The 26,216-nt window shown below is 47.3% G+C and overlaps 3 protein-coding genes and 1 long non-coding RNA gene across 8 annotated transcripts in view; 2 read left to right on the top strand and 2 right to left on the bottom strand.

The window, feature by feature from the left end:
* Dnah1 (dynein axonemal heavy chain 1) overlaps nt 1–1,685 on the top strand; it is a 59,440-nt gene extending 57,755 nt beyond the window's left edge. Inside the window, exons 75-77 of the mRNA XM_052190634.1 lie at nt 242–593; nt 823–1,057; nt 1,558–1,685. Of these exons, the coding sequence (XP_052046594.1) occupies nt 242–593; nt 823–1,057; nt 1,558–1,679 (709 nt within the window). The 3' untranslated portion in view covers nt 1,680–1,685. The remainder of the gene's footprint in view (nt 1–241; nt 594–822; nt 1,058–1,557) is intronic.
* A 481-nt stretch (nt 1,686–2,166) lies between these two features.
* Nucleotides 2,167–10,789, bottom strand: Bap1 (BRCA1 associated protein 1). 2 transcript variants are annotated; one of them, XM_052190079.1, is made up of 17 exons: nt 10,601–10,789; nt 10,478–10,507; nt 10,304–10,358; nt 9,028–9,160; nt 8,519–8,638; nt 7,977–8,038; nt 7,762–7,904; nt 7,434–7,512; nt 6,898–7,021; nt 6,461–6,608; nt 5,836–6,020; nt 5,339–5,469; nt 4,333–4,811; nt 4,057–4,217; nt 3,719–3,877; nt 3,565–3,637; nt 2,167–3,370 (listed from the first exon to the last, which is right to left on the bottom strand). In XM_052190079.1, the coding sequence occupies exons 1-17, from the start codon at nt 10,635–10,637 to the stop codon at nt 3,237–3,239; spliced, it is 2,253 nt and encodes a 750-aa protein (XP_052046039.1). In that variant the 5' UTR covers nt 10,638–10,789; the 3' UTR covers nt 2,167–3,236. The 2 variants fall into 2 exon arrangements, with proteins under 2 accessions (XP_052046039.1, XP_052046041.1); XM_052190081.1 differs by having other exon boundaries at nt 3,719–3,811; nt 10,601–10,787.
* A 74-nt stretch (nt 10,790–10,863) lies between these two features.
* On the top strand, nt 10,864–25,712 carry Phf7 (PHD finger protein 7). 4 transcript variants are annotated; one of them, XM_052190082.1, is made up of 11 exons: nt 10,866–11,591; nt 13,226–13,335; nt 14,092–14,144; nt 15,164–15,255; nt 22,019–22,120; nt 22,460–22,584; nt 23,025–23,184; nt 23,719–23,825; nt 24,205–24,321; nt 24,979–25,100; nt 25,256–25,712. In XM_052190082.1, exons 2-11 carry the CDS (start codon nt 13,295–13,297, stop codon nt 25,477–25,479), a joined length of 1,143 nt encoding a protein of 380 aa, XP_052046042.1. In that variant the 5' UTR covers nt 10,866–11,591; nt 13,226–13,294; the 3' UTR covers nt 25,480–25,712. The 4 variants fall into 4 exon arrangements, with proteins under 4 accessions (XP_052046045.1, XP_052046043.1, XP_052046042.1 ...); XM_052190085.1 differs by lacking the exon at nt 24,205–24,321 and having other exon boundaries at nt 10,864–11,591; XM_052190083.1 differs by lacking the exon at nt 13,226–13,335 and having other exon boundaries at nt 10,865–11,591.
* Nucleotides 23,092–25,419, bottom strand: LOC127690580 (uncharacterized). The gene is made up of 3 exons (XR_007979166.1): nt 25,336–25,419; nt 25,136–25,196; nt 23,092–24,283 (listed from the first exon to the last, which is right to left on the bottom strand). It is a non-coding gene; the product is annotated as an uncharacterized LOC127690580 (long non-coding RNA).
* Nucleotides 25,713–26,216: the final 504 nt, after the last annotated feature.

Raw genomic sequence — 26,216 nt, 5'->3', positions numbered from 1 at the left:
GCCTGTTTAATAATTCAGCTGCTTATTCCTGTTTTATAGAAGAATTAACTGAGGGCCCCAGAACGTTGACTGTCTTAAGTCACACATTTGCTAAGGGCCAGGGCTGCTATTGTACCCAGCATGGCTCACCCAGTTCTGCACCTAAGCTTGTGCGTTCTGTCACTGACTGTGGTCTCGGATGTCGAGGCACAGATACTGCCACAGAACCCGGCCCACAAATACCTTGCCACTGACCCCACAGGTACAACAAGCTCCTCGTGGTGATCACACAGACACTTAGTGACATGCTCAAGGCAATTAAGGGGCTAGTGGTAATGTCCTTGGAGCTAGAGCTGATGTCCACCAGCCTGTACAACAACACCGTGCCCGAGCTCTGGAAAAGCAAGGCCTACCCATCCCTCAAGCCACTGGCCTCATGGATCATGGACCTGCTGCAGCGCCTGGACTTCCTGCATTCCTGGATCAAAAATGGCATCCCACCTGTCTTCTGGATCAGTGGCTTCTTCTTCCCTCAGGCTTTCCTGACAGGCACTCTACAGAACTTCGCCCGAAAGTTCGTCATCTCTATCGATACTATCACCTTTGATTTCAAGGTCTGAAGTGGGTGATGGGGGAGGCTTAAAGGTTGGAGTACTCCTGAGTAGGAGGTGAAAATACCTAGGCCAATAGTCCCAGGGGAGATCAGAGGGACAGGGCAGACTACAGGTCAGACTATAATGGCAGATAGGTGGTGGGTGAGCAGCGATTTTCAGGAGAGAGATCTGCCTCCTAATGCAAAATCCTGATCTTGTTTCCAATGTGGTATCTGTGTGCTCACCACAGGTGTTGTCCCAGGCAACATCAGAAATTAAGGAAAGGCCTGAAACAGGGTGCTACATCCATGGACTATTCCTGGAAGGTGCTCGCTGGGACTCGGTGGGTTTCCAGCTAGCTGAGTCACGGCCCAAAGAGCTGTATACAGAGATGGCTGTCATCTGGCTCTTGCCAGTAGCTAACCGGAAGGTCCAGAACCAGAATTTCTACCTGTGCCCCATCTACAAGACTCTGACCCGTGCTGGTAAGGCTTTCCAAGGCAAAGAGTCTGTATTACAGGTGGAAGTCTAGTAAGTTTACAAAGACCCAAGTTAGCTGACTAGGAAGGCTGGTACAAGTTTGGGCCAGTCTAAAGCCCAATGCAGCAAAGTAGTATTTGGAGGTTCAATTCCCAGCCAGCTGGCCTCCTTAGTCATCTATTGTGCATCCTACAAGCCTAAAGGTCCCATCTTTCACCAGGAGCTCAGAAGAACTGAGGCCAAATGCAGGGCTGAGGCAGTGCTAGGCTCGATAGGGAATGAGATGGGTGGTAGCAACTTTCTCTTCAGTTGCAGCACCATAACTAGGCAGGCCTGAGCCTTGATCAGATAGTCATGAAGGGGCCGGGCAATGGGGCTAGGGTCCCTCCCTATCCCCAACCCAGGTCAGTCAGTCACTGCCCAAGTTCCTGTCCCAACCCTGACCCCGCCCTTCTCTACTGTGATGGGGTATAACCTAAACGTCCCCCTTTCTTGCCTGCTTCAGGGACATTATCAACTACAGGCCATTCAACCAACTACGTCATTGCTGTGGAGATCCCCAGCAACAAGCCCCAGCGACACTGGATAAAGCGTGGTGTGGCCCTCATCTGTGCCCTGGATTACTAGACCCAGACAGGACGGCAAGGGCCATTAAAGGTTCTCCAGGGAATCCTGCTGTGCCTTGCTCTGGACTCGAGGCCCCATCTGTAGGGCCACTAAAGAGAAAAAGGGCTCCAGCACTGTCCATAGAGAACAGTAAGGCAGAGAGAGGCAGAGGCAGATCTGCTGTACTGCCCCAATGCGGTAAGGGGTGAGACATACACCCTCTCAGGTCCCAGTGACTCTCCGAGAATGCACCAGGTAGATACATGGGTAGCTAGCTTAGCTTTGAGCCAGAAGCCCAGCATCTTTTCAGGTTCAGAGAAATCAAATCTGGTGAGAGGCAAGCACCTCAACTCAGTATACCTTGACCTCAGCCCATCTTAAATCCTCCCCTCACTTTAGGTCCTAAATCCCATCCCAGGCCTACCACAGCAACCAATCATTTCTACCTCAGTCTAGTCAGTCTCTCATTCCACCATCCCAGACCTCAAGAGAGCAACCAGAAGACCAATTATTAGCACACTTTTATTTACTCACTGATTCAATATTTACAGAAACTAGAGGGGTCAGACCGCTGTGCTGTCCAGATGAGGGGCCTGCTTGGATCACCTGTATCTAGCAGAGGGCACAGGCTGTTTGGGGCTGGAGCTTGTGCTTATTGCCCCACTAGCATCAAGCCCTCTGGGAACGCAGAAGTTCTAACTCCTCTTGACCCTGTCCCCTACCCTGAGTACCTTGCAAGAGGCCAAGGAAGCCGGCACAGTTGGGAGAATTGAATAGTGTCAGCTTCATTCAAGCAGCCCTGCCTCTGATATTCCTAAGAGGAGACATGGTAATACTGAGGGGCTAGGTAGAGGCTCCTCTGGACCCCAGAGACAGAGATTAGGAGCCTAAGGTAGGCCCATGGCCAGGGCCACAACACTGAAGGCGAAGAGCCCCAGAGCCTTGCTCAGACTCACTAACCGGTTTGCATGCCACTGGGGCGGTTCAAACACTTGTCCCCACCACAGCTGCGGGACCCTGACAGGCTGGGATCCTACTGGGATGCCCATTCCAGCTCAGCAGCCTGGTCCCTGAGTTTGGCGCTCTCCCAGAGGAATGAAGAGTCGGCCCAGCTTCTTCACAAGGACAGGCTAGAGCACTGGGACCGATGCCTTCTGAGTTTCCCAGCTGGGACTGTGGTGTGTTACAAGAGACCTGGCCTCAGCAGAATGACCACTGCTGGGAGAGACAGCAGAGTCAGGAAGCTGCCATGTTAATACAGTGGCAAGATGGCCGAAGGCCCCAAAAGTAGGCATCTCCAATAGGTAGAAGGTATATCCCGCTGCCCAGGCAGAAAGGCCAGGTCCTGCTGCTCCTCAGATGGCTGTGGAGGTCACGGCACCCTCCAGCTGCAGAGCACTGTGGAGCTGCCCTGTCCCTGCAGACCCCAGAGCACAGAGCAGAATACAGAAGTCATTCCCAGTCCCAGGGCCTGGGCTCTCATTGAACTACTCAGTAATACTTGGAAAAGAGGGACGGTGAAGGGCCCTGGTGAGGGCCTTGCGGCAAGAGAGGCTGCAGAGCCAGGGCCAGGGGTCCTCACTGGCGTTTGGCCTTGTAGGGGCGAGAGCGTTTCCGCCGGTCAGGCTTCCGTTGCTTGTGAAGCCGACCAATGCTGACCCCTTGGCGGCGCCGCACGGAGATGTTCTGTTCCACTAGGTTGGCCAGCATCCCTGTGCAAAACAGAAAGCTCCTTAGTAGGTGGCTGTCTCCCAGGCTCAGGAGGAGCCAAGGCTCTCACAGCCGCCCTGTGCTTGAGTCTCATAGGCCAAAAATGAATTCTTGGGGGGTAGGGAGTCGGGGAGGAGTCTGATGAACATGACCCTCAACAAGGTAGGACAATTAAGACGTGATAGCACTGCCTCACCTTCCTGAGCCAGCATGGATATGAAGGTACAGATAAACTCGTCATAGTTGTGGGTTCTTCGCTGGTCATCAATCTGTGGAAAAGAAGGCACATGAGGGCATCCCAGCTCATCCTCTCAGAGCAGCTGTCCCTGGGCAGCAGAGAGGTCACCCACCTTGAACTTCTTCCTTTTCTCCACCTCCTCCTTGAGACAGGCCTCGTAGTTCGCAATCTCGGCTTCTACACACTTTAGCAGTGCTAGCAGCTCCTGCCACAACCCAACATTGTACCTTAGGGGCCTGACTGGCACCAAAGTTCCATTACTAAGAAGCAACTAGAAACAAGAGTGAACAGCCACAGTCCATGGAGCTACGAATGCCATCCAACCCAAAGGGCTTCCTGGCTTTAACCACCAACTTTCACGCCAAAATTCTAATCAAGAGCCCAAAACCTGGGAGTAGGGGTCTGGGTCCTTCCCTCTGCTAGGAAAAGAAAGCTGAAAGACAGACTCACCTTGGGTGAATACTTCTCTCCACTCAAGGGCTCGCTGGACCTGTTCAGCCCAGACTTGTCTCTGCTCTCTGTGACTTCTGCCACCTCCTTCTCCTCTAGGCTGCTGGATCCCTGGCTGCCTTGGCTTGATCTGGTAGAAGGTGAGGAACCCTTCCCACCCTCTAGGAGAGGACATAAAGAGATGCATCAGAGTACATGATACTTTGTAGGCAACAGGCCACCTCCCTCCTCCTCCTTGGGTACACCAAGTGACCACTGAGGGAGTTCAAGGCCCACCTGTGAGTGCCAGGGGACTCAGTACACCATCTTCAGCAAGGTGCAGCAGGCCCGTGCTAATGACAGGACCCAGGTCACGGACAGCACGGTTGTAGCGTATGCAGTCAACACGAAGTAGGCTGTCATCTTCTCCAAAAAGCACCTTGGAGATGTGAGAGGTGACAGGGCTAGAGGGCCGTGTTGGGTTGGCTGAGCGGATGGGTGAGCGCAAGGGTGAGTTGAAAGCACTGCCAATCTCAGAGGCTGTGTCCGTGCTCTCATTGCTAGGGGTGGGTGAAGGCTGCGAGTGTGTGGGCACAGCCACAGCTGGACTCCCAGCCCCACTGCTAGTCTTGATGGACAGAGGAATTGAAAGGTCTTTCTGAGACTCTTGAAGCTTCTCAGTTAAGACATTGATGGTGTTGGGCTGCAGCACTGACAGCTGCCCATCTGAAGAATTGCTCAACGATCCTGGCTTCCCTGTCCCCTTCCGCTTGTATCTGTGGGGTCCAATAAGAGGTAAAAACAAGGAATGGGCCAGGTGACCACACCCAGCAGTGTTCAGAATGGTTCAAATCTTCTTCCCAAGCCCAACTGGAAGCTCTTACACTTGGTCCAAACAATCTCTCAGCAATGGCACCCTAAGAACCCCAGTACAGAAGTTGGCCTCTTCTACTCCAGCTACCTCACTCCTAACCTTCCAGTGCTGTATCCTCCAACAGAACTGCCATCCTACTCAATAAATCATCTTTCCAACCTCTTCTCCTACCCCAATTCTTTGAGGTTGGGCTGAAAGATCACCTCAATAAAACGTGTTGACACATGTATGGTAAGATGTTTCCCTCCCTCTAAACCTACCATAAATTTTTTGAAGGCTTAGGGGTTAGCCCATCAGGACAACCACCTCCGGGGCCTGCATTCTTTAAGTACCTAGAGGTCTCTGCAGAAATGCCTTCTTAGATTCAGGGTGAATAGAACAGGATCTGAGGCACCCAAAGGTTGACAGCTTCTCAGAGTCAGGACTGACCTGATGGCAGAACTGGTGTTCTGCACGTCATCTTCATCATCCTCATAGTCATCCTCATCATCAGAGTACTGCTGAGGTGGTCGGACTGGAACTCGGCTGCGGCCCACACCTGCTGCCAGGTCTTCCTCCTCCTGGGGCAGGCAAAAGTGGTAATAAGGAGAGGCAAGCCAGGCATGGTACTGCAGCTAGGGAGGAAGGTAACTAGGCTCTTGGCCGTGAAAGTGCTTCTAAAAGAAACAGAATGCCTTGCCACATACTTTTGAGTTACCAGGAGAATCCTTCCCATGTGCCAAGGAGTATGCCCAACTGTGTAGCTGGCAAAACAGACTTAAAAGTCAGAGGAGCAGCTCTTGGCCACCTTAAGGCTATGCTACTGAGCTGTGGTGGGGACCATGCGTGCCAGAGGGGCCTGGTCATCACGGCCCAGTCAGAGAGTCAAAGAGCTAACCCTGGGAACCCAACGCTGTGGCTCTCAGACGAGGAGACCTCCATCTTACCTGCATAGGGGATTTGGCATAATTGTGATTGTCTAGAAAGGCTGGCAGCCGCTGGACAATAGGGGCAGGGTTTGGGGGAACCCCATTGAGGCTGCTCCCTTGAGGCTTCACCACCAGCTTAGATTTGCTGGGAGGACTATGGGTTGCAGTTTGTGGGCACGAACCAGCCACCTCCTCTGCACCATCTGAGACAAGGCAGAGTATAAATAGGACATTCAGCTGCGTCCTTAAGAAAAGCCTACAGTCTATAATCCTGTGACAGTTGTTTCCCCCAGTGAAGACTGCTAACAGGATAGGCAACTAAGCTCTAAGTCACACAATGAGATGGAAAAAAAACAGCAAGAAGGCAGCCTATAGAAAAAATAATAGGGGTGGGAGGTATGGGATGGACCACCCAGTACAGAGAGGTGTGGGTCTGGGGTCATGACAGTCCTTTTCAGGTATCCTTTAGGAGAAGCTCGCTCTAGTCTCCCTGCTTTTTATAGGGAAAACTTCAGGTACTGGGATTTCAGGCCTCCTGCTAGAGCTCCTGTACCACTGCCCCAGTACCTTCTGGAAGTGCTTGTGCTTGGGCCTCCCATGTCAAGCTATGATGGATGGCGAAGGCCCCAAGTCCCTCCAGTACCTGTGTGAGTGCACTCAGAGGCAGCCGGGGTTCTGCCTGCCTCCAGCCCAAGGGGGGACTTGCTGCTGGCTGGCTTGCTCTCCTCGGGCAGTTGTGACTCTTGAGATTTGTGGGTCTGAATCAGCTCCGGCTGTGTTACTCTAATCAGCTTAAAACAAAACTCAAAGCTTAGAAGAGAAGGATAGAACCAGGTTTCTACCTTAGATAGCTAAGGGCCTTGACACTACCCGTTCATTTATTTATTGGAAAATAAAAAGGCCAAGCCACAACGTCTTTTTAGAAGGTAAGTTCTACTACCTCTACAAAGGAAGCAAAGAAAAGAAATGGTTAGTTAAAGCCTCGATCTACAAGACACTGATTTGGGAATCAGAGACAGATACTAAACTGTAGGAGAGACAGGGAGCATTGCATTGGGCTGGCATGGCCAGGCAACTTACCTGCTGCAGGGCCTCCAGGACTGTTTGTCGGTTCACCTTCAGCACATGCAGCCTGGCCTCATACTTAATCCTGCGGTCAGGCACCACTGCCATCAGGTTGAAGCGAATGTCATGGTAGGGCTCCCTGCGATCACAGTGGCAGCCATGAGAGGAGTTCCCACCCAGCCCTGCTTTAAGACTGAGGCAAGAATCTCGCCAGAGCTCCTCTCACTGTCACATCTGCAGCTCTAAGTACAAGTCCCACTCCAACAGGCAGCCAGCCGCACACCTGAAACCCAGCTATGCCTTCCCATGAGCTATGAAAGGGGCCTGCAGGAAGCCAGCACACCTGTGCCACCCAAGCCCCACACACGGCTTGCCCCTCCTCCAGCTCAGCCCAGAGCAGGCCACAGGCAACCTAGGCAGAAAAGAAAAATTGAAATCCCAAGCCTGATCTTGCCTGATAGCATGCGGCCTTACCATCTACAGCTCATTAGGCTTCTCTCTCCCACCCAAAGGGGACACAGCTGCAGAGGGACACAGCTGAGGGCCCTTACCCTGCAGTAGCAAGGCCAATACGCTCCATGATGACCCTTCGGGCTTTATCTGTCCACTCCTCGTCCTCTCCCCAGGGCCCTAGGGAAGACCAGGACAAGGAATCAGCAGGTGGGAAACCCTGAGATGGGGTAGCAGGGTTAACACATCAATGTGGCTGAGCAGCTACAAGCCAGTCACATAAACGGTCCAAGATGAAATCATGGCAAGGGTTGGATGTCCCTGGTGCCCACTCATGCTCCTATATCTCAAGGATCTAAAGTCCCTGAGATCCAGAAAATCAGAAGGAAGCATGAGAAACCCAACAAGCCCCTTCCTCAGAAGGCCTACCATGATCAATAGGGTAGACTTTCAACCCATCCAATTCAAAGAGCCTCCCTGTGATAGGCACATAGCTGACAAAGTGAAACGCCTCCATGGTCCGCACTGCACTGAGGCCATTCTGTTTCTCAGGAAGGTGACGTGGTTCTGGCCTGGAAAAGGACAAAGTCAGGGACATCCTCCACCATCCCAACCCCACAGCAACAACCACAGTTCTCACATACCTGGCATGGCTATTATGTGCCTTGGCCAGTTCAGGGGCATTGCCAATTGCATATCCTTTGCTCTAAAAAGAAAATAAGACTACATAAACACAGACTCAGGTGAGTCTCTGGACAGGGGAAGAGTTCAATAAAACAGGCTCTGAGGCATTCCAGGAATCGCAACACAGATGACCCTTCCTAAAGGGATGATGGTGGCAGATGAGACCTCACTTAGGACCTCTCAAGGAGATGGTCCATACTGGCTGTGCACAAGAATCAGTGACTACTGGGGAGCACCACAGCCTGATAGAAAAAGTCACAACAGAAAAGGTATGACACGGGCCACTTAAGTCTTTTCCTTCTATCATCTCATTTCTTAACAGCAAAGCCTAAAATCAACTACTTTCCACATTACTTAAGAGACAAATAGATGTTAATAAACATTTGAAAAAGAAATGACCAAAAATTACCAGATACCATGTAGTGGCATTACCAATGGCTCTGAGGATCACATGTGCCCGGCCATCTGTGAGCCATGATTTAAGGTACTGCAGCATGCGTACCTCAGGGCTGAAACCTTTGGTGAAATCCTTCATTCGACTCAGCGTGGGCCCCAGATCCACATTGCTGCAGTTCAGAAGCACGCTCAGCAAGGCGTGAGTGGCACAAGAGTTGGGAATCAGCTATAAATCAAAAATAATCACGCATATACCTCATATACTCTTTACCCCAGGCATTCCCATGCCCACATTTATTGAGAATGGAGACTAAAAAGAAAGATGTCAGCATCCTTCAGTTTCCTCTGTCTTACCCAGTCTTTATTCATTTAACATAAACCAACTAAATACCTCCTATCTAGGGACACGGAGAATGTACTAAGTCACCAGTAATTATAGAGGTCTTCCCTCTAATGAAAAAGAACTAAGTCTGCCACAGGGTTTCTGCAACAGCCAACCTTTTCCAGTCTGGCACTTCTTCCTGCTCCCCCACTACCACTTTCCACACAATACCAGAAACAAACAAAAACAAAGATAGCATCCTGGCCTTCAAACAAGCTCAGAACTCAGCAGACCTGGTGAGCAAAGAACATGTTATTCACAATATCATCATCAATCACAGACGTATCATCCACCAATGTAGAAACCTTGCGGCGGGACCTGCGTTCTTCGATCCATTTGAACAGGAAGATAAATCCATATACAGGCCTGGAGAAGCAAGAGGCAGATGACAGTCAGCACCCTTTCTTCCCTCTCTAAGCCTTTCACTGAAGTGCTCTTGCACTGAGCCCCTCACTCTTACCAATACTGTATCCAACATGGCTCTGAAGCCTGAACCCCTATCACAGGCAGTCAAGTACAAGCCTGGTGCTCTGAAACCCCACTCAGACTCATTATGAAGTCTACCCAGGAGGAGGAGGAAATCTGGAACTGCTGGTTCCGGATGGAATAAGGTTGGGACACAATAAAAGGCACAGAAAACACTGATAAAGAACAAGTATCAACTCTCTCTGGTAGATCTCAGCCTCCAGTAAAGCTAGTGTAGTACAGCAACTTCTGAGCCAGTTCCTTCATTTCAAAGCTGTTACAGGCTCTCTATGCCCCTATTCTATAATTTCCAAAACAAGAAACTGAGTTTAGGTAGCTAAAAAAGTCCTTGTCACACTAACCAATAAATACTGGGCAACTTTGTTTAGATTTGTTGACACTGGTCTCACTAGGTAGCTTAGGTTGGTCTCAAACTCATGGATCTGCCTGCCTCTGCCTCCCAAGCACTGGGATTAAAGGAGTTGCACCAGCACAACTGGTCAGAACAAATTTTGTGTGGTGACTAAAGGCAAAACACAAGGTTATACAATTAAGGGACTGTACACTTACAAAAAAGGCACTGTCCAACACTATGCAAGAGGAGGCTTCCTGCTGCAAAACCAGAAATGCAACTGAACTGTACTTCAAGAGTGCTTAGGGTTGAAAGGTGGGCTACAACTTCCTAAGGGGAAACACCGAGCAAAGACAAAGAAGAAAAAAAAAGTCCAAGAGGGCACCCACAAAGAGTGACACTTTTATTTTTTTTCTTTTTTGTTTGTTTCAAGATAGGGTTTCTCTGTATAGCCCTGGCTGTCCTGAAACTCACTCTGTAGACCAGGCTAGCCTCAAACTCAGAAATCCACCTGCCTCTGTCTCCCAAGTGCTGGGATTAAAGGCATGCGCTACCACTGCCCGGCCGAGTGACCCTTTCTTTTATGGTACTTTATACAACTTAGGTTTTCTAATACTACCTCCCTTGAAGGGATACTATTCCCCTGCCCTTTTCTCAGCCCTCCGGAGGTAAGGGGCGTCCCAGCCACTCACCCCTGGCATTTACTCTGAAGGTCATAGATCTCCTCCACTTGCACCCCTTTGACACCTACGATCAGGAAAGGAGAGGTCGGCAGGGCAGCCCCAGGCTCTGCAGCGAGAACTCAAGGACCACCCCCACATACACACCAGCCAGGGACCGACGATTGGGGGTAAAGGGGTTCTTACCGAAATCTTCCACTAAGAGGGTGAAGAGGCCTGGGTGGGACGACAAGAAGAGATTTGTCACGCAGGTGCGACCGGGGCCCATCAGGCCTCCCCAGCCCCCGGCCCGCCGAGGCCCCTTCGTACCTGGGTCACTCTCTAACTCCAGCCAGCCCTTATTCATCTTCCCGCGGAGCGGCCTCTCAGCGCCATGTCCAGGCCCTGCTAACCCCGCGCCGCCCCCACCGGGAGCGCCCACCGCCCTCGGGGCTACTCAGCCCCACACAGACAACGGGCCGCACTGCGTCACTCGCCCGCGCCGGCCGTACAACGTCATCATCACACGACGAGCCTAACCCGGGGCTGGTCTTCCGCCTGCAGTATGGCAGAGGCGGGCGCGCGCGTGCGATGCGCACGCCGAGGCAAGAATGCGCACGCGCGGAGGGAGGGTCGGGCGCGCGGCCGTTAGCGCGCGGCCGTTAGCGGTCTCATTTTGACAACTGTCTGCAACGCTGAGGTTCCCGCGGGCCACAGTCCGCGTGACCCATCCCCCGTTAGCGCGCTCGCCTCCTTCGACGGCGCAGTCACCGCGCGGGGCGGCCGCCCGTGAAGTAGCTACCACGTCTGTGTCAACGAATAAAGCTCCGGGACAGCGGCGCCCTCGGCGACAGCTGGGAGGGCAGCCTGGGCTGGGAGCGGTGGCCCGTAGCTTCCGTGAGAGCGAGCAGCGGAAGCAACCTCCAGCCTGGCCTCGCAACAGCCACCCGGCAAGCTAGACCTGAGCCTGGTCTGGCATGCGCGGAATGCTCCTTGAGCCCTCTTCTGGCTGTTACCTTCGGGGGACGGTTGTGGCCACACTGACACGTATTTTCCAAATAAATCGTTTATTCTTGCGGCGGCGGGACCGAACACGTTAATATATTTTTAATTTACCCAACACTTCTATCCAGTGATACAACTTGGTAAGCGTTTCGAGCGAGCATCCGCCCAGTTAGGAAGTCGCGGACTGAGCAGCTTGCATTTGTCACGACCGTCCTCAACTGTTTTGAAGATTGTTCCATCTTATAACTACCAGTGTGCACAAACTCCTACTCAAGTAACGTCGTGGTCCAGCGATGCAAAGAACTGAAATCTCAAGGTTCATTTCTATTCTAACACAGTCGGGTTTAGCGCCAACAACTAGGAAGTAGTTACAGTAGATCCCCCTGGGGACATGCAAAGGTTGGAGCAGCCAGTATCTCACTCAGCCCTTCCACGTTTAGTAAGAACACAAGCCGATGTCAGCTCTGAAACGGCATCTCCCGTGTTGGGAAAAGCTAGCCTGAAGTTTTGATGACTTGTAAGCAGTTAGCATTTAGAAGAATAGCTGGACATTCATGAAGAGATTCATGATCCCCAGCCTTGATTTGAGGCTCTGGGTACTGAAGTATAGAATGTCTCCGGAGGGATCTAATTGAGTTCTCTTAAGAAATGCTGTCCTCCTTCCTCTTACTAGACATAGCCCTTCATAGGGTGACTTCATTTATTTAATTTTGTCTCCGTTCACTTTGGAGACTTTGGCCAGTGAAAACTGGGTAACTTTGTAATCTGTTTACATTGGCAGTAGGAATTCGATTTTACTCAGCTTACACCTAGACAAGAATGGAGCCAAACCTCAGTATGGCCATCTAAGCCTGGTAAAAAGGATAAGAACTAAGGGATGGGTGCCTGCCTTTAATCCCAACGATTGGGGGGCAGAGGCAGGCATGTCTACAAAGTGAGTTCCAGGACAGCTAGGGCTACACAGAGAAACCCTGTCTTGGGGGGTGGGGGGGGCTGGGGAGCTAAGGGATGGTCTTTATTGTTATTTTCCCCCTACTAGATGGGGTGGCTTTAAAGCAGCCAAATTTCTCAGATTCCTTTTGCTAGGAAGGAGCTACCTTATTTTACTGGGTAGAACAGGCAACCACACTTGGGTATGAAAGATGCCTTTATCTTGAGTATTTTACCATACACTTAGTAGAAACAAAGAACCATTTGACTAGGTCAGTCAGTGGCCCCAACATTTTTTTTTAAGATTTATTTTATACATATGAGTACATGACCACTGCTCTCTCCAGAGATACCAGAAGAGGGCATCAGATCCCATTACAGATGGTTGTGAGCCACCATGTGGTTGCTGGAAATTGAACTCAGACCTCTGGAAGAGCAGTGGGTGCTCTTAACTGCTGAGCCATCTCTCCAGCCCACACAATCCAACATGGTTTTTAAGAATTACTTGTTTATTTTATGTATATGAGTAACACTGTAGCTGTCCTCAGACACACCAGAAGAGGGCATGATACCATTACAGGTTGGTTGTGAGCCACCATGTGGTTGCTGGGAATTGAACTCAGGACCTCTGGAAGAGCAGACAGTGCTCTTAACCACTGAGCCATCTTTCCAGCCCCATTCCAACATCTTATACTGTGATGAGATAAAATTATACCACAGTAATTGATGTCAGCCTTTTGTTGTCATCAGATCTCGCTGATCCCTGACTCTGACCTTGGTCCTGCTGTTTACGTCTCTAACTTAGTCTCCTCAACCTGACAACCAGGGTTATTATTGTGCCTGGTCAAAGGGCCTAAATGGTTCTTGGCACAATGTAATCACTATTGGCCATTACTAGCATTAATATTGGCTACAACCCTTCATCAAATGAGTTGAGAAGTACACTGTTGCTTTGATTTTGTAGAACTTAATATCCAAATGTAAAATTAAATTGCTAATCTATCTTGTTTATGTTTGTAGCTGGAAAAGCCTGCATTGTCTTCATAATAGAACAGAAGAATTGTAGATAGGAAGGACAGACGGAAACGAATGAAGACTATAAAAGAAAAAAAGGAACATCCAAGATTGAGGTAGAGTAGGTGACCTGAAAGAATTGTGGAAATCCATTGATACAGGCTGCACTTTCTACTCCCTTTGATATATTCTCAGGCTTGGGTTAAAGAGTGTCAAAGCATACACCAGAGCCCTCCCCACACCCCAAGAAACCTTTCCTCTCTTCCCAGTGCTGTCCCCAGTGACTTAAGTGGCAGCTGTGGAACTTGACTACTTAAATCTCTATCATGCCTGTGATACTTAATAACTGCATGACCTGAGACAGACCACATGTGCCTCGGTTTACTTAGGCAAAAATATGTCATATAGTACTTCTCTGAGTAGGGTTAATCCCAGAGGCAGGCAGAACTCTGAGTCCGGTCTATATAACCAGCCTGGTCTATAGAGTGAGTTTCAGGACATCCAGGGTGGTTACACAGAGAAGCCTTGCCTCAAAAACCCAAATAAAAAACAAATAGTATTCCCTTTTTCAAATGTTCTGCAGATTTATTGAATCAATTCATGATAAAATACCCACAATAATGCCTATCACTGGAAAACAGTCTACCCCAGGATCATTTTAGAGTACTTGGGAAGCTGGCAGAAGAAAATAAAAGTACAATTACTCCTGAGTCTTTCAACCCAGGCAGTATAGGTTCACATAACTTAGTATATTTTACACTTTAAAATGAAATATGAAAAGCCATCACAGACTGTGGGTCGCATTCTGAGGGAGATTCAGAAGGCTTGTCAGGAGGGTCCTCCACACTTTTACTCTTCTTTCTCTTCTACAGAAAAACTACCAGGACTAAGAAGGTAACCCAGAAGAAGCTGTCTTCAGGTCCTGGTAAGGGGGATGAGGTGGAATTGAGTTGCTGCTTCCGGCCATTAGCAAAGAAGGCGGTTCCCGTGGGGCAGGACACGTGCTTTCATTGCCAACCCTACTTTTTTCCCAAATTCTCTAAGATCCCAAAGAATTTGGTGTCTGAAGTTCTAAAGTTTCATATCTGAGGTTCAAGAAAGAATTTTTTTTTCTTTTTGTTTTTTTGAGACAGGGTTTCTCTGTATAGCCCTGGCTGTCCTGGAACTCACTCTATAGACCAGGCTGACCTCAAACTCAGAAATCCACCTGCCTCTGCCTCCCAGAGTGCTGGGATTAAAGGCATGCGCCACCACCGCCCGGCACAAGAAAGAATTTAATTAAAGCCAGTTGAAAACAAAACAGTATGAAGTACTTAGTCACACCCTACTCTGTCACTGTGACCAAAATTACATCAAGGCCTGATACCCACTGAGAGTTAACCTTTGTTCTTGACAAAATTGCCCTCTCCACAATAAGATGCCTCCTGAGTACAATGTTTTAATTTTTGTTTTGTTTTTATATTTAGGTGATGCAAAAGTAGCATGCATTCAACCTATACTTCAACTTTTGGACTTTGATATTTTCCCAGTTTTTTCTTGCAGTTCTGAGTAGTGGTAGCAAGACACAGCTCCTTGTCAGCCACACAAACACAATAGAAAACAACTATTTGCAGTGTGCTGTGTTGCTAAGCTATGGTGTTTGATAGGCTATATGTAGCTAATGCATTCCAACTTAGGATATTTTTTACTTGTGGAAATTTTGTCTGGAGAAAACCCCTTTGTAAGTAAAGGAGCCTCTAGACTCCTTGCTATCCTTAGGTTGTTTTTGATGTTTTGCCTGTGTATCTGTTTGTGTGAGGGTGTTCGAGTCCCTGGAACTGAATGTGGGTCCTCTGGATCAGTAGTCAGTGCTCTTAACCACTGAGCCATCTCTCCAGCCCCCCACTTCTCAATTCTTAACGTCAACTTAAGTCACTCCTTTATTCTTAATGTTCACTCTTTCAGTTTGCCTTCTATGCCTTCAAGAACCTGGTGATCCTGAAAAACTAGGAGAATTTCTTCAGAAAGACAATCTTTGTGTCCATTATTTCTGTCTTGTAAGTATAAGGCCCTCTTTACTTTGAATGTGTTACAGCTTTTGCTATACAAACTGCTTTTGCATCTAGCCTCAAATTTATAGGCATGTTTGTTTTCATATAGTTTTAAATATTCTAAAATCCATTTTTAAAATAATAAATGGTATGATCTAAAATTCTGACAGTATAAAGCGTGAACAATAAAAATTTCTTCCCATAATCATAGCCTCTCTTTCCCTTCCTCCCTCAGAAGAACACTCATTTGGATTGTTCTTATACTTTTTTAATAAGATAATCTGAAAACTATAAAATGAACCAATCTTAAGATTTATTTTTATTTTTATTTACTTCGCCTGTATCTGTGCACCATGTGTATACAGTGTCCTCAGAGGCCAGAAGCAACGCACATCCCCTAGAAGCAGTTGCAGGCAGTTGTGAGCTGCCATGTGGGGGACTAGGACTCAAACCCGGTCCGCCCAAGAGCAGCAGCGCTCTTGACCACTTAAACCAGGCAGTTTGTACTTCCTGTTAGGCCAGCTCAGGTAAACAGAGGATTGCTATGTAAGATCAGCATTCCTCAGGAAACTTGTAAACCTGGTAAGGTGGGTTTCTAATTGTCAAGAAAAGTCTTTATTTTCTTATCTGCACCCCTCCCCCAGCAACCTACCTCCAGAAAGGGCATCTAGTTCCCTATTAAAGAAGCCTCCAACAGATCAAAGCCCCATGCTAGTTCCCAGGCTAACTCACCTTCCTCTCCCAAACGAGAAGCCCTTATAACCACGCTCTGTCTATCACAGGAGAGTCACACAGCAGTTTCCTATTTCCACTAAGCACTCCTCTGCACCCAGGGAGTGTTGTCACTCAGCGTTCTCACTGCGCTGTCACTCACTGCCACCCTAGAGGGGCTGCCCCTTGTAACCAAACTAGGTTGCACATCGTTTGCAGCTACTGGCTCCTGCCACCCGCCATATTTGACCACATACTTGGGAGTCCACATCTCCAGCCATTTCCCTACCTATCCTACTCACTCCTCCCTCAGCTGAGTGTCCTCCCAGAGCTTCCTGCCCTGTCTGGAGGCTGCTATAAAAGTCATACCAGTGTGCCAGGCTAGCCTCCCTACACCATCTTATGCTCCCCATCAGTGTGGACAAAGGACACCTGTCCACTGATCCTTGGGGATGCCCTTAGATTAAGACACTGTCCTAATGCTTACCGCTTCCTTCCCTGCATCTTATCCCTGTGCTATTGGAATCCTCCCTCGGGTGAAACTGCTGTTTATAGCCGTTGTCCCCAAGTCTCTCCTAACTCCTCCTCACTCTGCTTCTGGAAATTCTTTGCTGATACCCTTAAGGATGTCTTCCTTCCTGCTCAGCCTCTTTCCCTCTCTCTAGTTTGCTTGCTGGAGCCTCACCTGACCATGGTCCTAATTACACGTGCCAGCTCCTCTTCTGCCTCCTCTAATCTCTTTCCCACCGTGGACTCAGAGATTCCATTAAGCCTGGCTTACAAATGATGCTGAAATGATCCCCCCCCCCAAGTTATCTTTTCAACAGTTGGTAGACAATTGATTTGTTTCAGTTTGGTGGACTTTTGTGAATAAACCTGCTAAGAACATTCACATGCAACTCTTTTTGTGACATTCATTCTTCCTGCTCTTGGGCAGATGCCCAGGAGTAGGATTGCTGGTTCCACGTAAGTAGACTTGTATGTGAAGCCGCCAAGTCACCTTTCCAATGTTGTTGGACCAGTTCACACACCCATTAGCAACGTGTGAGTTCCAGCTGACAGTTTTTTACCAAATCTTGGTATTGTCATCTTTTTCATTTCAGCCTATCTACTAGATGTTACTAACATTGTACTGTGCTCTTAATTTGTACTTGTTTGAAGAGTAAAGATGTGAGCTCTTCATGTGTTTGATTTTCTATTTTTAAATACTTCACATATTTTTTATTGAATTTGTATGAATATTTTCTTTTGTTAAAAGAAACTAGATTCTGATGTGGGCATTGTGGTGCATGCCTTTAATCCCTGCACTTGGGAGTCAGAAGCAGACAGATCTCTGTGAGTTCAAGGCCAGCCTGGTCTTATAGTGAGTTCCAGGACAGCCAGAGCTATACAGAGAAACCCTGTCTCAAAAGGAGGAGGAGCAAGAAGAAAAGAAGAAGAAAAGAAAGTGGATTCTTTTGTTTTGATGGATTGTAAAAATTGTTTATATGTTCTGGATAAAAATCCTTTTTATATAGTTATATATTATTTCTAATGATGTCTTAAAATTTTTTAATTTTGTTGTTGTATTTATCCGTTTTTCTTTTAGATTAGAAATTTTTATGTGTCCTAAGTAGTACTTAAATACTATTGAATTACCTAGATGCCTTTATCAAAATCAATTGGCCATATATATATTTGTGGATCGGGAAAATTATTTATACTATTAATCTATATGTGTCTATCCTTATACTCTACTGTCATATACATAAGCACTCTACTGTCTTAATTCTTGTGGTTTTATACTGTCTTAAAATTAAATATGGTAAAATTTACAGTCCTTTTCAGAATTGGGTACCAATTCCTTTCAATTTTTTATTCATAATGTTCTGTTGTCCTAGTGAAAATTCAGTACATCTGTACATTTTATACAGATGTATAAAAGATTATATGTCTTTTGTTAAATGTTTTTCTAAATAGTTTGTTGTTGGATTATAGAAATACAAATATCTTGCATATTGACTTTGTATTCTACAATTTTGTTAAACACCAATTCAACAATTGTATTTACTTGAGATTCTCTGGTTCTCTAAATAGTGCCAAATTTTGACACTTTGACTTTTTTTTTTTTTTTAAAGATAGAGTCTCATGTAGCCCAGGCTGACCTTAAACTCGTTCTGTAGCTTGAGGGTGACCGTAAACTTCCTCTTTTCCTGTTCATGTATGGGCAGGGGCAGTGTACTTGTATACAAACTCATGTATGTGTGAATGTATGTTCAGGAGTGTACATGTGGAGAGGAGGTTGACATCAAGTGTCTTTCTCTATTTCTCTCCACCTCTTTTTTTCAGATAGGGTCCTGAGCCAGTCTGGCAAAAATATCTGACCATCAAGGCTCGGGGATCCTTCTGTTTCTGCCTTCTTAGTGCTAGGATTACAGGTACACCTTGCTGTACCCGGCGGTGGGGATCTGAATCTAGGTCCTCATGCTTGTGCAGCAAGGGCCTTACTGACCAAGCTATCGCTCCAGCACTGACTTTGAACTTCTGATTCTCCTGTCTCTAACTCTTAAGTGTTGGGATTACAGGCATTTGCCACCATGCTCAGTTAAAATTGCTTTATATGTATGCGTGTTTTGCCTACATGTCGTGCCTGATGCCCGAGCAGGTCAGAAGAGTGGGTTGGAGCCCCTAAAACTGGACTTAGAAGAGGGCAGGAGCCACCACGTGGGTTCTGGGAACTGATCCTTGTCTTATGCAAGAGTAACAAGTGCTCTTAACTGCTGAACCATCTCTCCAGCTCCCCTACCTAGTTTTTAGTGGCCAGCCAAGGGTTGAACCTGGGCCTCACACATGCTAGGCAAATACTCTTACCAACTACATCTCTAGCCCCTAATTTTTGCCTTTTATTTCTTCTTGCCTTTGGTACCACCTAGGGCCTTCAACCTAATGATTCCTGGAAGTAGTATAAATAGTTGTCTGTGCTTTCTCCCAACATTAGGGTACAGCATCTGATTGTTCATCATCTTAAATGTATTTGCTGTAAACCCTTCCTAGATAACGTTTTGTCAATTGAACTTCTCTTATTATTCCCGGTTTGCTGAGGAAATCATGTATGGAGTTTTTCAAATGTTTAACATTTACTGACATGATTTTTCTCTTTCTATGGTTTGTTGTATCAGCTACATTCTTAGTACAGGCCCTTCTTTTTTTATTGAATATATTCTTCATTTACATTTCAAATGTTATATCCTTTCCCAGTTTCCCCCTTCTAGAAAACCCCAACCCATCTTCCCTTCACCTGCCTCCAGGAAGATGCCCCTCCGCCCATCCCACTCCCATCTACCCCTCCTTTATTTCCCCATGCTGGGGCATCTATCAAGCCTTCATAGGACCAAGGACATCTCCTCCCACTGATGCTCGACAAGGCATTCCTCTACCACAAATACAGCTGGAACCATTGGTTACAGCCTTGGTTGATGGCTTACTCCCCAGGAGCCCTTGGGGACCTGGTTGGCCGACATCATCATTCTTCCCGTGAGGCTGCAAACCCCTTCAGCTTCTCCAGTCCTCCCTCTAACTCCTCCATTGGGGACCCAGCACTCAGTCCAATGGTTGGCTGCTAGCATCTGCCTCTGTGTCTGTAAGGCTCTGGCAGGGCCCCTCCAGAGACAAACCATATCTGGCTCGTTTCAGCAAGCACTTCTTGGCATCCACAATAGTGTCAGGGTTTGGTGACTGTTTATAGGATGAATCCCCAGGTAGGACAGTCTCTGGATGGCCTTTCCTTCAGTCTCTGCCCCACACTTTGTCTCCATAATTGCTCCTGTGAGTATTTTGTTCCCTTTTTCAGAAAAACCAAAGCACACACACTTTGGTCTTCCTTCTTGAGTTTCATGTGGTCTGTGAATTGTATCTTGTTTATTCTGAGTTTTTGGGCTAATATCCACTTGTCAGTAAGTGCATATCATGTGTGTTCTTTTGTGATTGGATTACCTCACTCAGGATGACACTTTCTAGTTCCATCCATTTACCTAAGAATTTCATGAGTTCATTGTTTTTAATAGCTGAGTAGTACTCCATTGTGTAAATATACCACATTTTCTGTATCCATTCCTCTGGTGAAGGACATCTTGGTTCTTTCCAGCTTCTGTCTATTATAAATAAGGCTTCTATGAACATAGTAGAGCATGTGTCCTTATTACATGTTTGACTATCTTCTAGGTATATGCCCAGGAGTGGTATAACTGGGTCCTCAGGTAGTGCTATGTCTAATTTTCTGAGGAACCACCAGACTGATTTCCAGAGTGGTTGTACCAGCTTGCAATCCCACCAGCAATGGAGGAGTGTTTCTCTTTCTCCACATCCCCGCCAGCATCTGCTGTCCCCTGAGTTTTTCATCTAAGCCATTCTGACTGGTGTGAGGTGGAATCTCAGGGTTGTTTTGATTTGCATTTCCCTGATAACTAAGGATGTTGAGTATTTCTTTAAGTGCTTCACAGCCATTTGAGTTTCTTCAGTTGAGAATTCTCTGTTTAGCTTGGTACAGGCCCTTCTTGGTCATGCGTTATAATAGGGAGCTGAATTAAACTTACCAATACTTTTGTAATTTTTATTTATTGCAAGTTCTGCCATGTGTTAGGACTTGGTTAATCCTGGTATACCAATAAGCATATACATTTTAACATAGTTAAACATATATGATGGTTTTTATAGAGTTTTCTTTCCATCTCATATATTGTGGAGATCTCACCATATAGAACATAGAAACCTAGTTCTTTAAATGACTGGTATTTCATATTATGGGTGTTCCTGAAATATTAAACTCCATTAGAGGTTCCCTTGAGCTGGGTGTGGTGGCCCAGACGCAATCTCAGCAATTGGGAGGTAGAGGTGGGTGATCATGAGCTGAAAATCACAATACTTAAAAAGTATAGATAAGACAAAAGTCACTCATTATAATAAAGTCTTGAGATTGTATTAAAATATGTGAAATGTTTTAAGCATCATTAGGAACTTAACAGTGGAAGACTGAGGCAGGAGTATCACAAGTTCAAGACTAGTTTTGACCACACGGAGAGACTGTCTCAAAAAATAAATAGGGCTAGCCAGGGGTTGGGTCTTAGAATCCACATAGCATTTCACGATCACCTGTAACTCCAGTTCTAGGAGATCTGCACACCTCTTCTGATTGCCTCACATATTGCACCCACACATACATGTACTTAGATACGTTTAAAAAATCTTTTAAAAATAAGTTAAATAGATATATATCTTAAGCTTTCATTACACATTTTGTAACCACTGCAAGAAGCCCAACATCATAATACTTTTGAAATATGAAGATGATCAGAATGTCTCAATGAATTTAGTAGAATCATATAGTTTCGTTTTTCTTAATTACTCATTCCAAAACCATATTTGGATGCTTTTAAAGAAACAGCCCTTTAAAATATGCTTTTTAAAGTGCATCTCTAATCTTTTCCTATTAATGTAGAATGCCCATTAGGAGACTTTAAAATCCAGTTTACCTTTGGGTAATACTCTGAGAAAAATTATTCTTAAAAATCCTGTACTAATAGGGAATATAGCAAAGAGGGTATGAATGTGGATTCTGTAGGCCCAAGTATGAAGGCCACCTTTATAACTCTTTGTCATGTGATTCCAGCCATGTCACTTGACACATTACACTTGAGTGGCCTCTTCTGTAAGATAACAGCCATAATGCTTTTGTGTCATAGATTGTCTTTAAAGATATGAAATGAATGAATCTAGAAAGAACATGTCCCCAGTGTTCACACCATGGCAGGAGCAGTCTCTAGCAAATGAGAATGGCACAAAGGTACCTACTCAGAGGCTCTATGGCCTTTAGCAAGTTACGCTTCTCCATGCTGGGTGGTTCAAAGAGTTAAAAAGTGCTGCTATATCCAATTCATACCATTATATCAGACATCATTAAATAAATTGTCCCACATACACAAATGAGTTCCACCAAGCTCCATTTCTTAGTTCTTTTCCCTGGTCATCGGCACCCCACAGTACTATTTATATATGTGACAGTCTGGTTCTGCTGCTCCCTTAGATCCTATCTAGCAAACTGCCTCAGAAGGGCCAACCCAACAAAGGTCTCCATGGATTTATGCCTGAAGACATCAAAAAGGAGGCATCCCGGGCTTCTAAGAAGGTTAGAATTTCTTGAAATGGGGACCTTGAGATAGGCCTTTCCTGTGCATGCTTCAGAATCCCTGTGTGTGTGTGTGTGTGTGTGTGTCCTTGAGAGCCAAACCTAGTCCTTAAGTCCCATCTCTTCTAGAATGTATCCTAAGAGAGGAAGCAACACCCTAAGAAAACAGAAGAAAATTCAGTGCTTCTTGAAGTTCAGTTCTAGAGTACCCTGGACCACTGAGGGAATGGGGATAGTTGTTACTTCCCAGAATTTCCAGTCTATAGAAAGAAGAACCACAACTTCCGTTTGTTTGTTTGTTTTCGGGTCACAAAACTTTGTCTGGAATCTCATTTGCAGATCTGCTTTGTGTGCAAGAAAAAAGGAGCTGCTATCAGATGCCAGAATGATCAGTGTGTCCAAAACTTCCATCTGCCTTGTGGCCAAGAAAGGGGTTGCCTTTCACAGTTTTTTGGAGAGTACAAGTGAGTGAGGAAGGAAAAACTGCTGTGTTACCCTTTTGCAACCTGCTGTTTAGACAGCACTGAGGTCAGAACCCGGTTCTCATGAGACTGTTTTGACTCTCCAACAAATCTGTCCCTCCACTCGATAATGGGAAACAGTGTCTTGTCTTGGAAATTTCACAGGGGTTTCTTCTTGCTTCCTGTCCCCTCCTTAAATTACAAACAGCTGGGTTCTTAGACAGCTGCTCCTAACTAACTAGGGCATTCAGTAATGGGATGCTATGGAGACAGCCCCCATAGCTGTGGGTGAGCAGCCGTGAGAAGTCCTGTAGCTGCTCTTCCCCCTTCAGTGTACCGACTCACTGAGCACCAAGCAAATATCTGATTGCCCTTCCTAGACCAGGCAGTGGGGAATCTGCATCAGTGACAAGTCAGAAACCAAGTCTATTTACCCACCACAGATCATATTGTGGAAAACATCGGCCAACACAGAACATCCACCAGGGAAGTTTGGGGGAGGAAAGCTGTGTCTTATGTTGCGAAGACTTATCCCGAACAAGTGTTGAGAACATCCGGAGCCCATGCTGTAGCCAAGCTATCTATCACCGAAAGTGTATCCAGGTGGGCCTCTCTGTACTGGGAGACCTTCCATGATGTACTTGGACCCAGGGCATTCTGGGAATGCTCAAGCATGTATAAGATTCAGAACTACATTCTGCAGGCATGTACCCAGGAACTGCTTCCAGGTCTGTGAGAGAATAGTCAACCCAGTCTCTGGTCATCCTTGGCCTCGGGCCTCACTCATCATAAGAGTTAAACTAGGCAAAACCTTCAGGGTTTCTGAAACAATAGGTGTTTCCCACAATGAGTTAAGGAGCTCAAAATCTGCCTCTCTGCTAGGATGAAAGGGAAGGGAATGTATTCAGGTGCCTGATCCCTGCAGACTCCTGCCAAGCCCCATGGCCAGGGGACAATTGAGGCACTCCTGGGAACTTTCTTCAAAAACCTTTTGGTCCCGTCCCAGGCCTGACCCCTGGTGGCAACCCTCATCCTAGTACACCCAGACTGCTTTTCCTGACCTTCTGACTGTGCATGCAGTGAGGTGGCCGTGGGAAGTGGCCTGCTTGATTTCACAAACGCATTCTTCTCTTACAGAAATATGCCCACACATCGGCAAAGCACTTCTTCAAGTGTCCTCAGTGCAACAACCGAGATGAGTTTCCACAAGAGATGCTGAGGATGGGAATCCACATTCCAGACAGGTAGCAGGAAGTCTGCACGGCAGGAGCTGAGCCAGGGGGTGGGTTGTGTGGGTTTCTAGACAGGAGGTAAGTGTGAAGATAGTGCAGTGGCCGCAGCTGAGGCAATGGTGTAGCGTGAAGTGTGCTTTCCAGCACTCAACAGGAGAGGGGAATGGGCAGATGGCAGCTCCGCTCCTGAAAAGGCACTTAAAGAACAAATCCCTGGGGGGTGCGGGCTTGAACCCCCATCTCCCACTCTCATTACACCCGTTCTGATGTCATAGCCTGATTGGCAGCGTTCCAGCCTTTGAACTCTTGCTGTGCTGTGCTTGGATTCTCCCTGGTAGAGAAGGCTCATCAGCACAGTGTGTGCCCCTTACAACTTCTTCTCTCACTGCAGAGACGCTGCCTGGGAACTGGAGCCAGGGGCTTTCTCCGAGCTGTATCAGCGCTATCAGCATTGTGATGCCCCCATCTGTCTGTATGAACAAGGCAGAGACAGCTTTGAGGATGAAGGGTAGGAAGAAGCCCCTGGGTAGAGAGAGCTCTGGCACTGTTTTTAAAGCAGGAAGTCTGTTCTTGCCCACAACCTCAGGATGAACCCAGTTGCCAAGTCCCATATTTGACCACCCTTACTTATTTATGCACAAATGGCAGCTCTCTTCTGGAGGGTCTGCTGTTTGGGCCTATTGGACAGACACTCTGGGTCAGTTACTTTCCAGATTCATCCTGTCAGGGGATGTGCATACCTGTGGCCTCTTAGAATCAACACTTACCATCCCAGAGTCATGGGGTGATATGTATAGCAAAATTACATTGATTTAAATGCCCTCGGGGCTGGAGAGATGGCCCAGTGGTAAGAGCTCTCATTGCCCTTCCCAAGGACCCAGCTCCTATTGCCACCGCCCACATACCAGCTCCCAGCTATCTGCAACTCTAGTCCCAGGGAGTCTGACATATTCTTTGACCTCTTTGGGCATTGTATGCACATGGTCCACATACATACATACATACATACATACATACATACATACAGTCAAAAGACCCATACACATAAAAATTAAAATACCCAGGAAATTCTTTCTTGTCACGGCTGAGACTGGATGCTAGCTAACATTTAAGAGTGACAGTGGTGTCCTGATTGTCCCTCCCTCTCTCCATGGCTCTTCTGTAGACGGTGGCGCTTCATTTTGTGTGCTACATGTGGATCCCATGGAACCCACCGGGACTGCTCCTCTCTTAGACCCAACAGCAAGAAATGGGAATGCAATGAGTGTTTGCCTTCTTCAACCAGGGGTGAGGCTGCAAGGATGGGGATGGGGCTGTCGTACCTGGGAATGGAGACAGCATGTCACAGAGGGGAAGGAAGTGGTGGATGAGGAGCTTCAGGGCCTGTACACAGGAGAAACAAAGACTGAGTTACCTGCCCTTTTCTGCCTCTCTCACCACAGATCACGTATCTGAAGAGTCGGGTGACACCCCCTGTTGCAGCACCTTCTGCCCCCATGGGCATTTCTTAAGGGCTACCAACCTGGGACAGAATCCCAGCTGTTCCTGGACCGACTGGCTACGGCCTTCCCTATTGGAAAAGCCCGAGTCCTCCAGTAGGAGAAGCTGCCAGTCCTGGCGATCCAAACGAATCAAAGTCACTAAGGATTGCAAAAAATCCAAGTAATAGCTTCGGAGTGGTTCCTGCCCAGGACAGTGGGGTACAAAGGAGCGTTGCTGCATCAATTTGGAGAGGTAGCACTTTGAAACCATGAGACCCAAGGGGCCAAGTGAAGAGGTCTCAGGGGACACGAGTCTGCGTGCCAACAGTGGAGTGCAAGGGCACCATCCACCGTAATGAGGCTCTCGTGTGCTTCCTCAAGCTTCACTCATTATTGACAAATAAAGGTCATCTCTCCACTCCGGTCTCTGCGAATTGGCTCTGGAATCTGGAACCTGGAAGGAGTAAGACCAAAATTAGTCACTAGGATTTCAACATAGAATCGACTTTCGGAGTAACTGGGATTCCAGGGGTGGGGAGTGCCACCCGCACCCCCATCCCCCACCCGTGTAAGTGTGTGAGTTCTGGTCCGTGGGCCAGTATGGCAGCCCACTTTGGTCCCAGAACAGACCCTGGTAGGGAGCCTGGGGTCCCTGAATTCTACTATATTTGTGTGGAGCAGAAAGTTCCACTCATTCTAGCCAGTGAGGTCTCAGCTCTGCAGCTGGAGTGAGCCGCTCACACCCCACAGCATTTCTGACGGTGTGGTGATGAACTTGCATACCAGAACATTCGCATTAGGCAAGGCAGCTGGGGTGGGAATCTGGCAGAGGGCCTGAAGGGAACTCAGTAGAACCTATCTTACATTTGCATGTTTTTAATGATTTCATGGGGCTTGGTTTAGTGGAGGAAATTCAGAGAAT

This window comes from Apodemus sylvaticus, chromosome 8 (assembly GCF_947179515.1).
Source record: "Apodemus sylvaticus chromosome 8, mApoSyl1.1, whole genome shotgun sequence".
NCBI lineage: Eukaryota > Metazoa > Chordata > Mammalia > Rodentia > Muridae > Apodemus > Apodemus sylvaticus.
The sequence above is the reverse complement of the archived record's forward strand: the minus strand, read 5'-3'. Positions and strand labels throughout refer to the sequence as shown.

What these genes read in the sequence shown, in the direction of transcription:
- Bap1 (XM_052190079.1), bottom strand. Translation starts at nt 10,637, where the DNA reads ATGAATAAGGGCTGGCTGGAGTTAGAGAGTGACCCAG. An exon ending in CCAAAGGTTTCAGCCCTGAG is followed by an intron (nt 8,039 to 8,518) that starts GTACGCATGCTG and finishes TTTTCTTTTTAG; the next exon opens with AGCAAAGGATATGCAATTGG. An exon ending in ATGCCAAATCCCCTATGCAG is followed by an intron (nt 5,470 to 5,835) that starts GTAAGATGGAGG and finishes TGCCTGCCCCAG; the next exon opens with GAGGAGGAAGACCTGGCAGC.
- Phf7 (XM_052190082.1), top strand. Translation starts at nt 13,295, where the DNA reads ATGAAGACTATAAAAGAAAAAAAGGAACATCCAAGATTGAG. An exon ending in GTGTCCATTATTTCTGTCTT is followed by an intron (nt 15,256 to 22,018) that starts GTAAGTATAAGG and finishes CTGCTCCCTTAG; the next exon opens with ATCCTATCTAGCAAACTGCC. An exon ending in ATCACCGAAAGTGTATCCAG is followed by an intron (nt 23,185 to 23,718) that starts GTGGGCCTCTCT and finishes CTTCTCTTACAG; the next exon opens with AAATATGCCCACACATCGGC.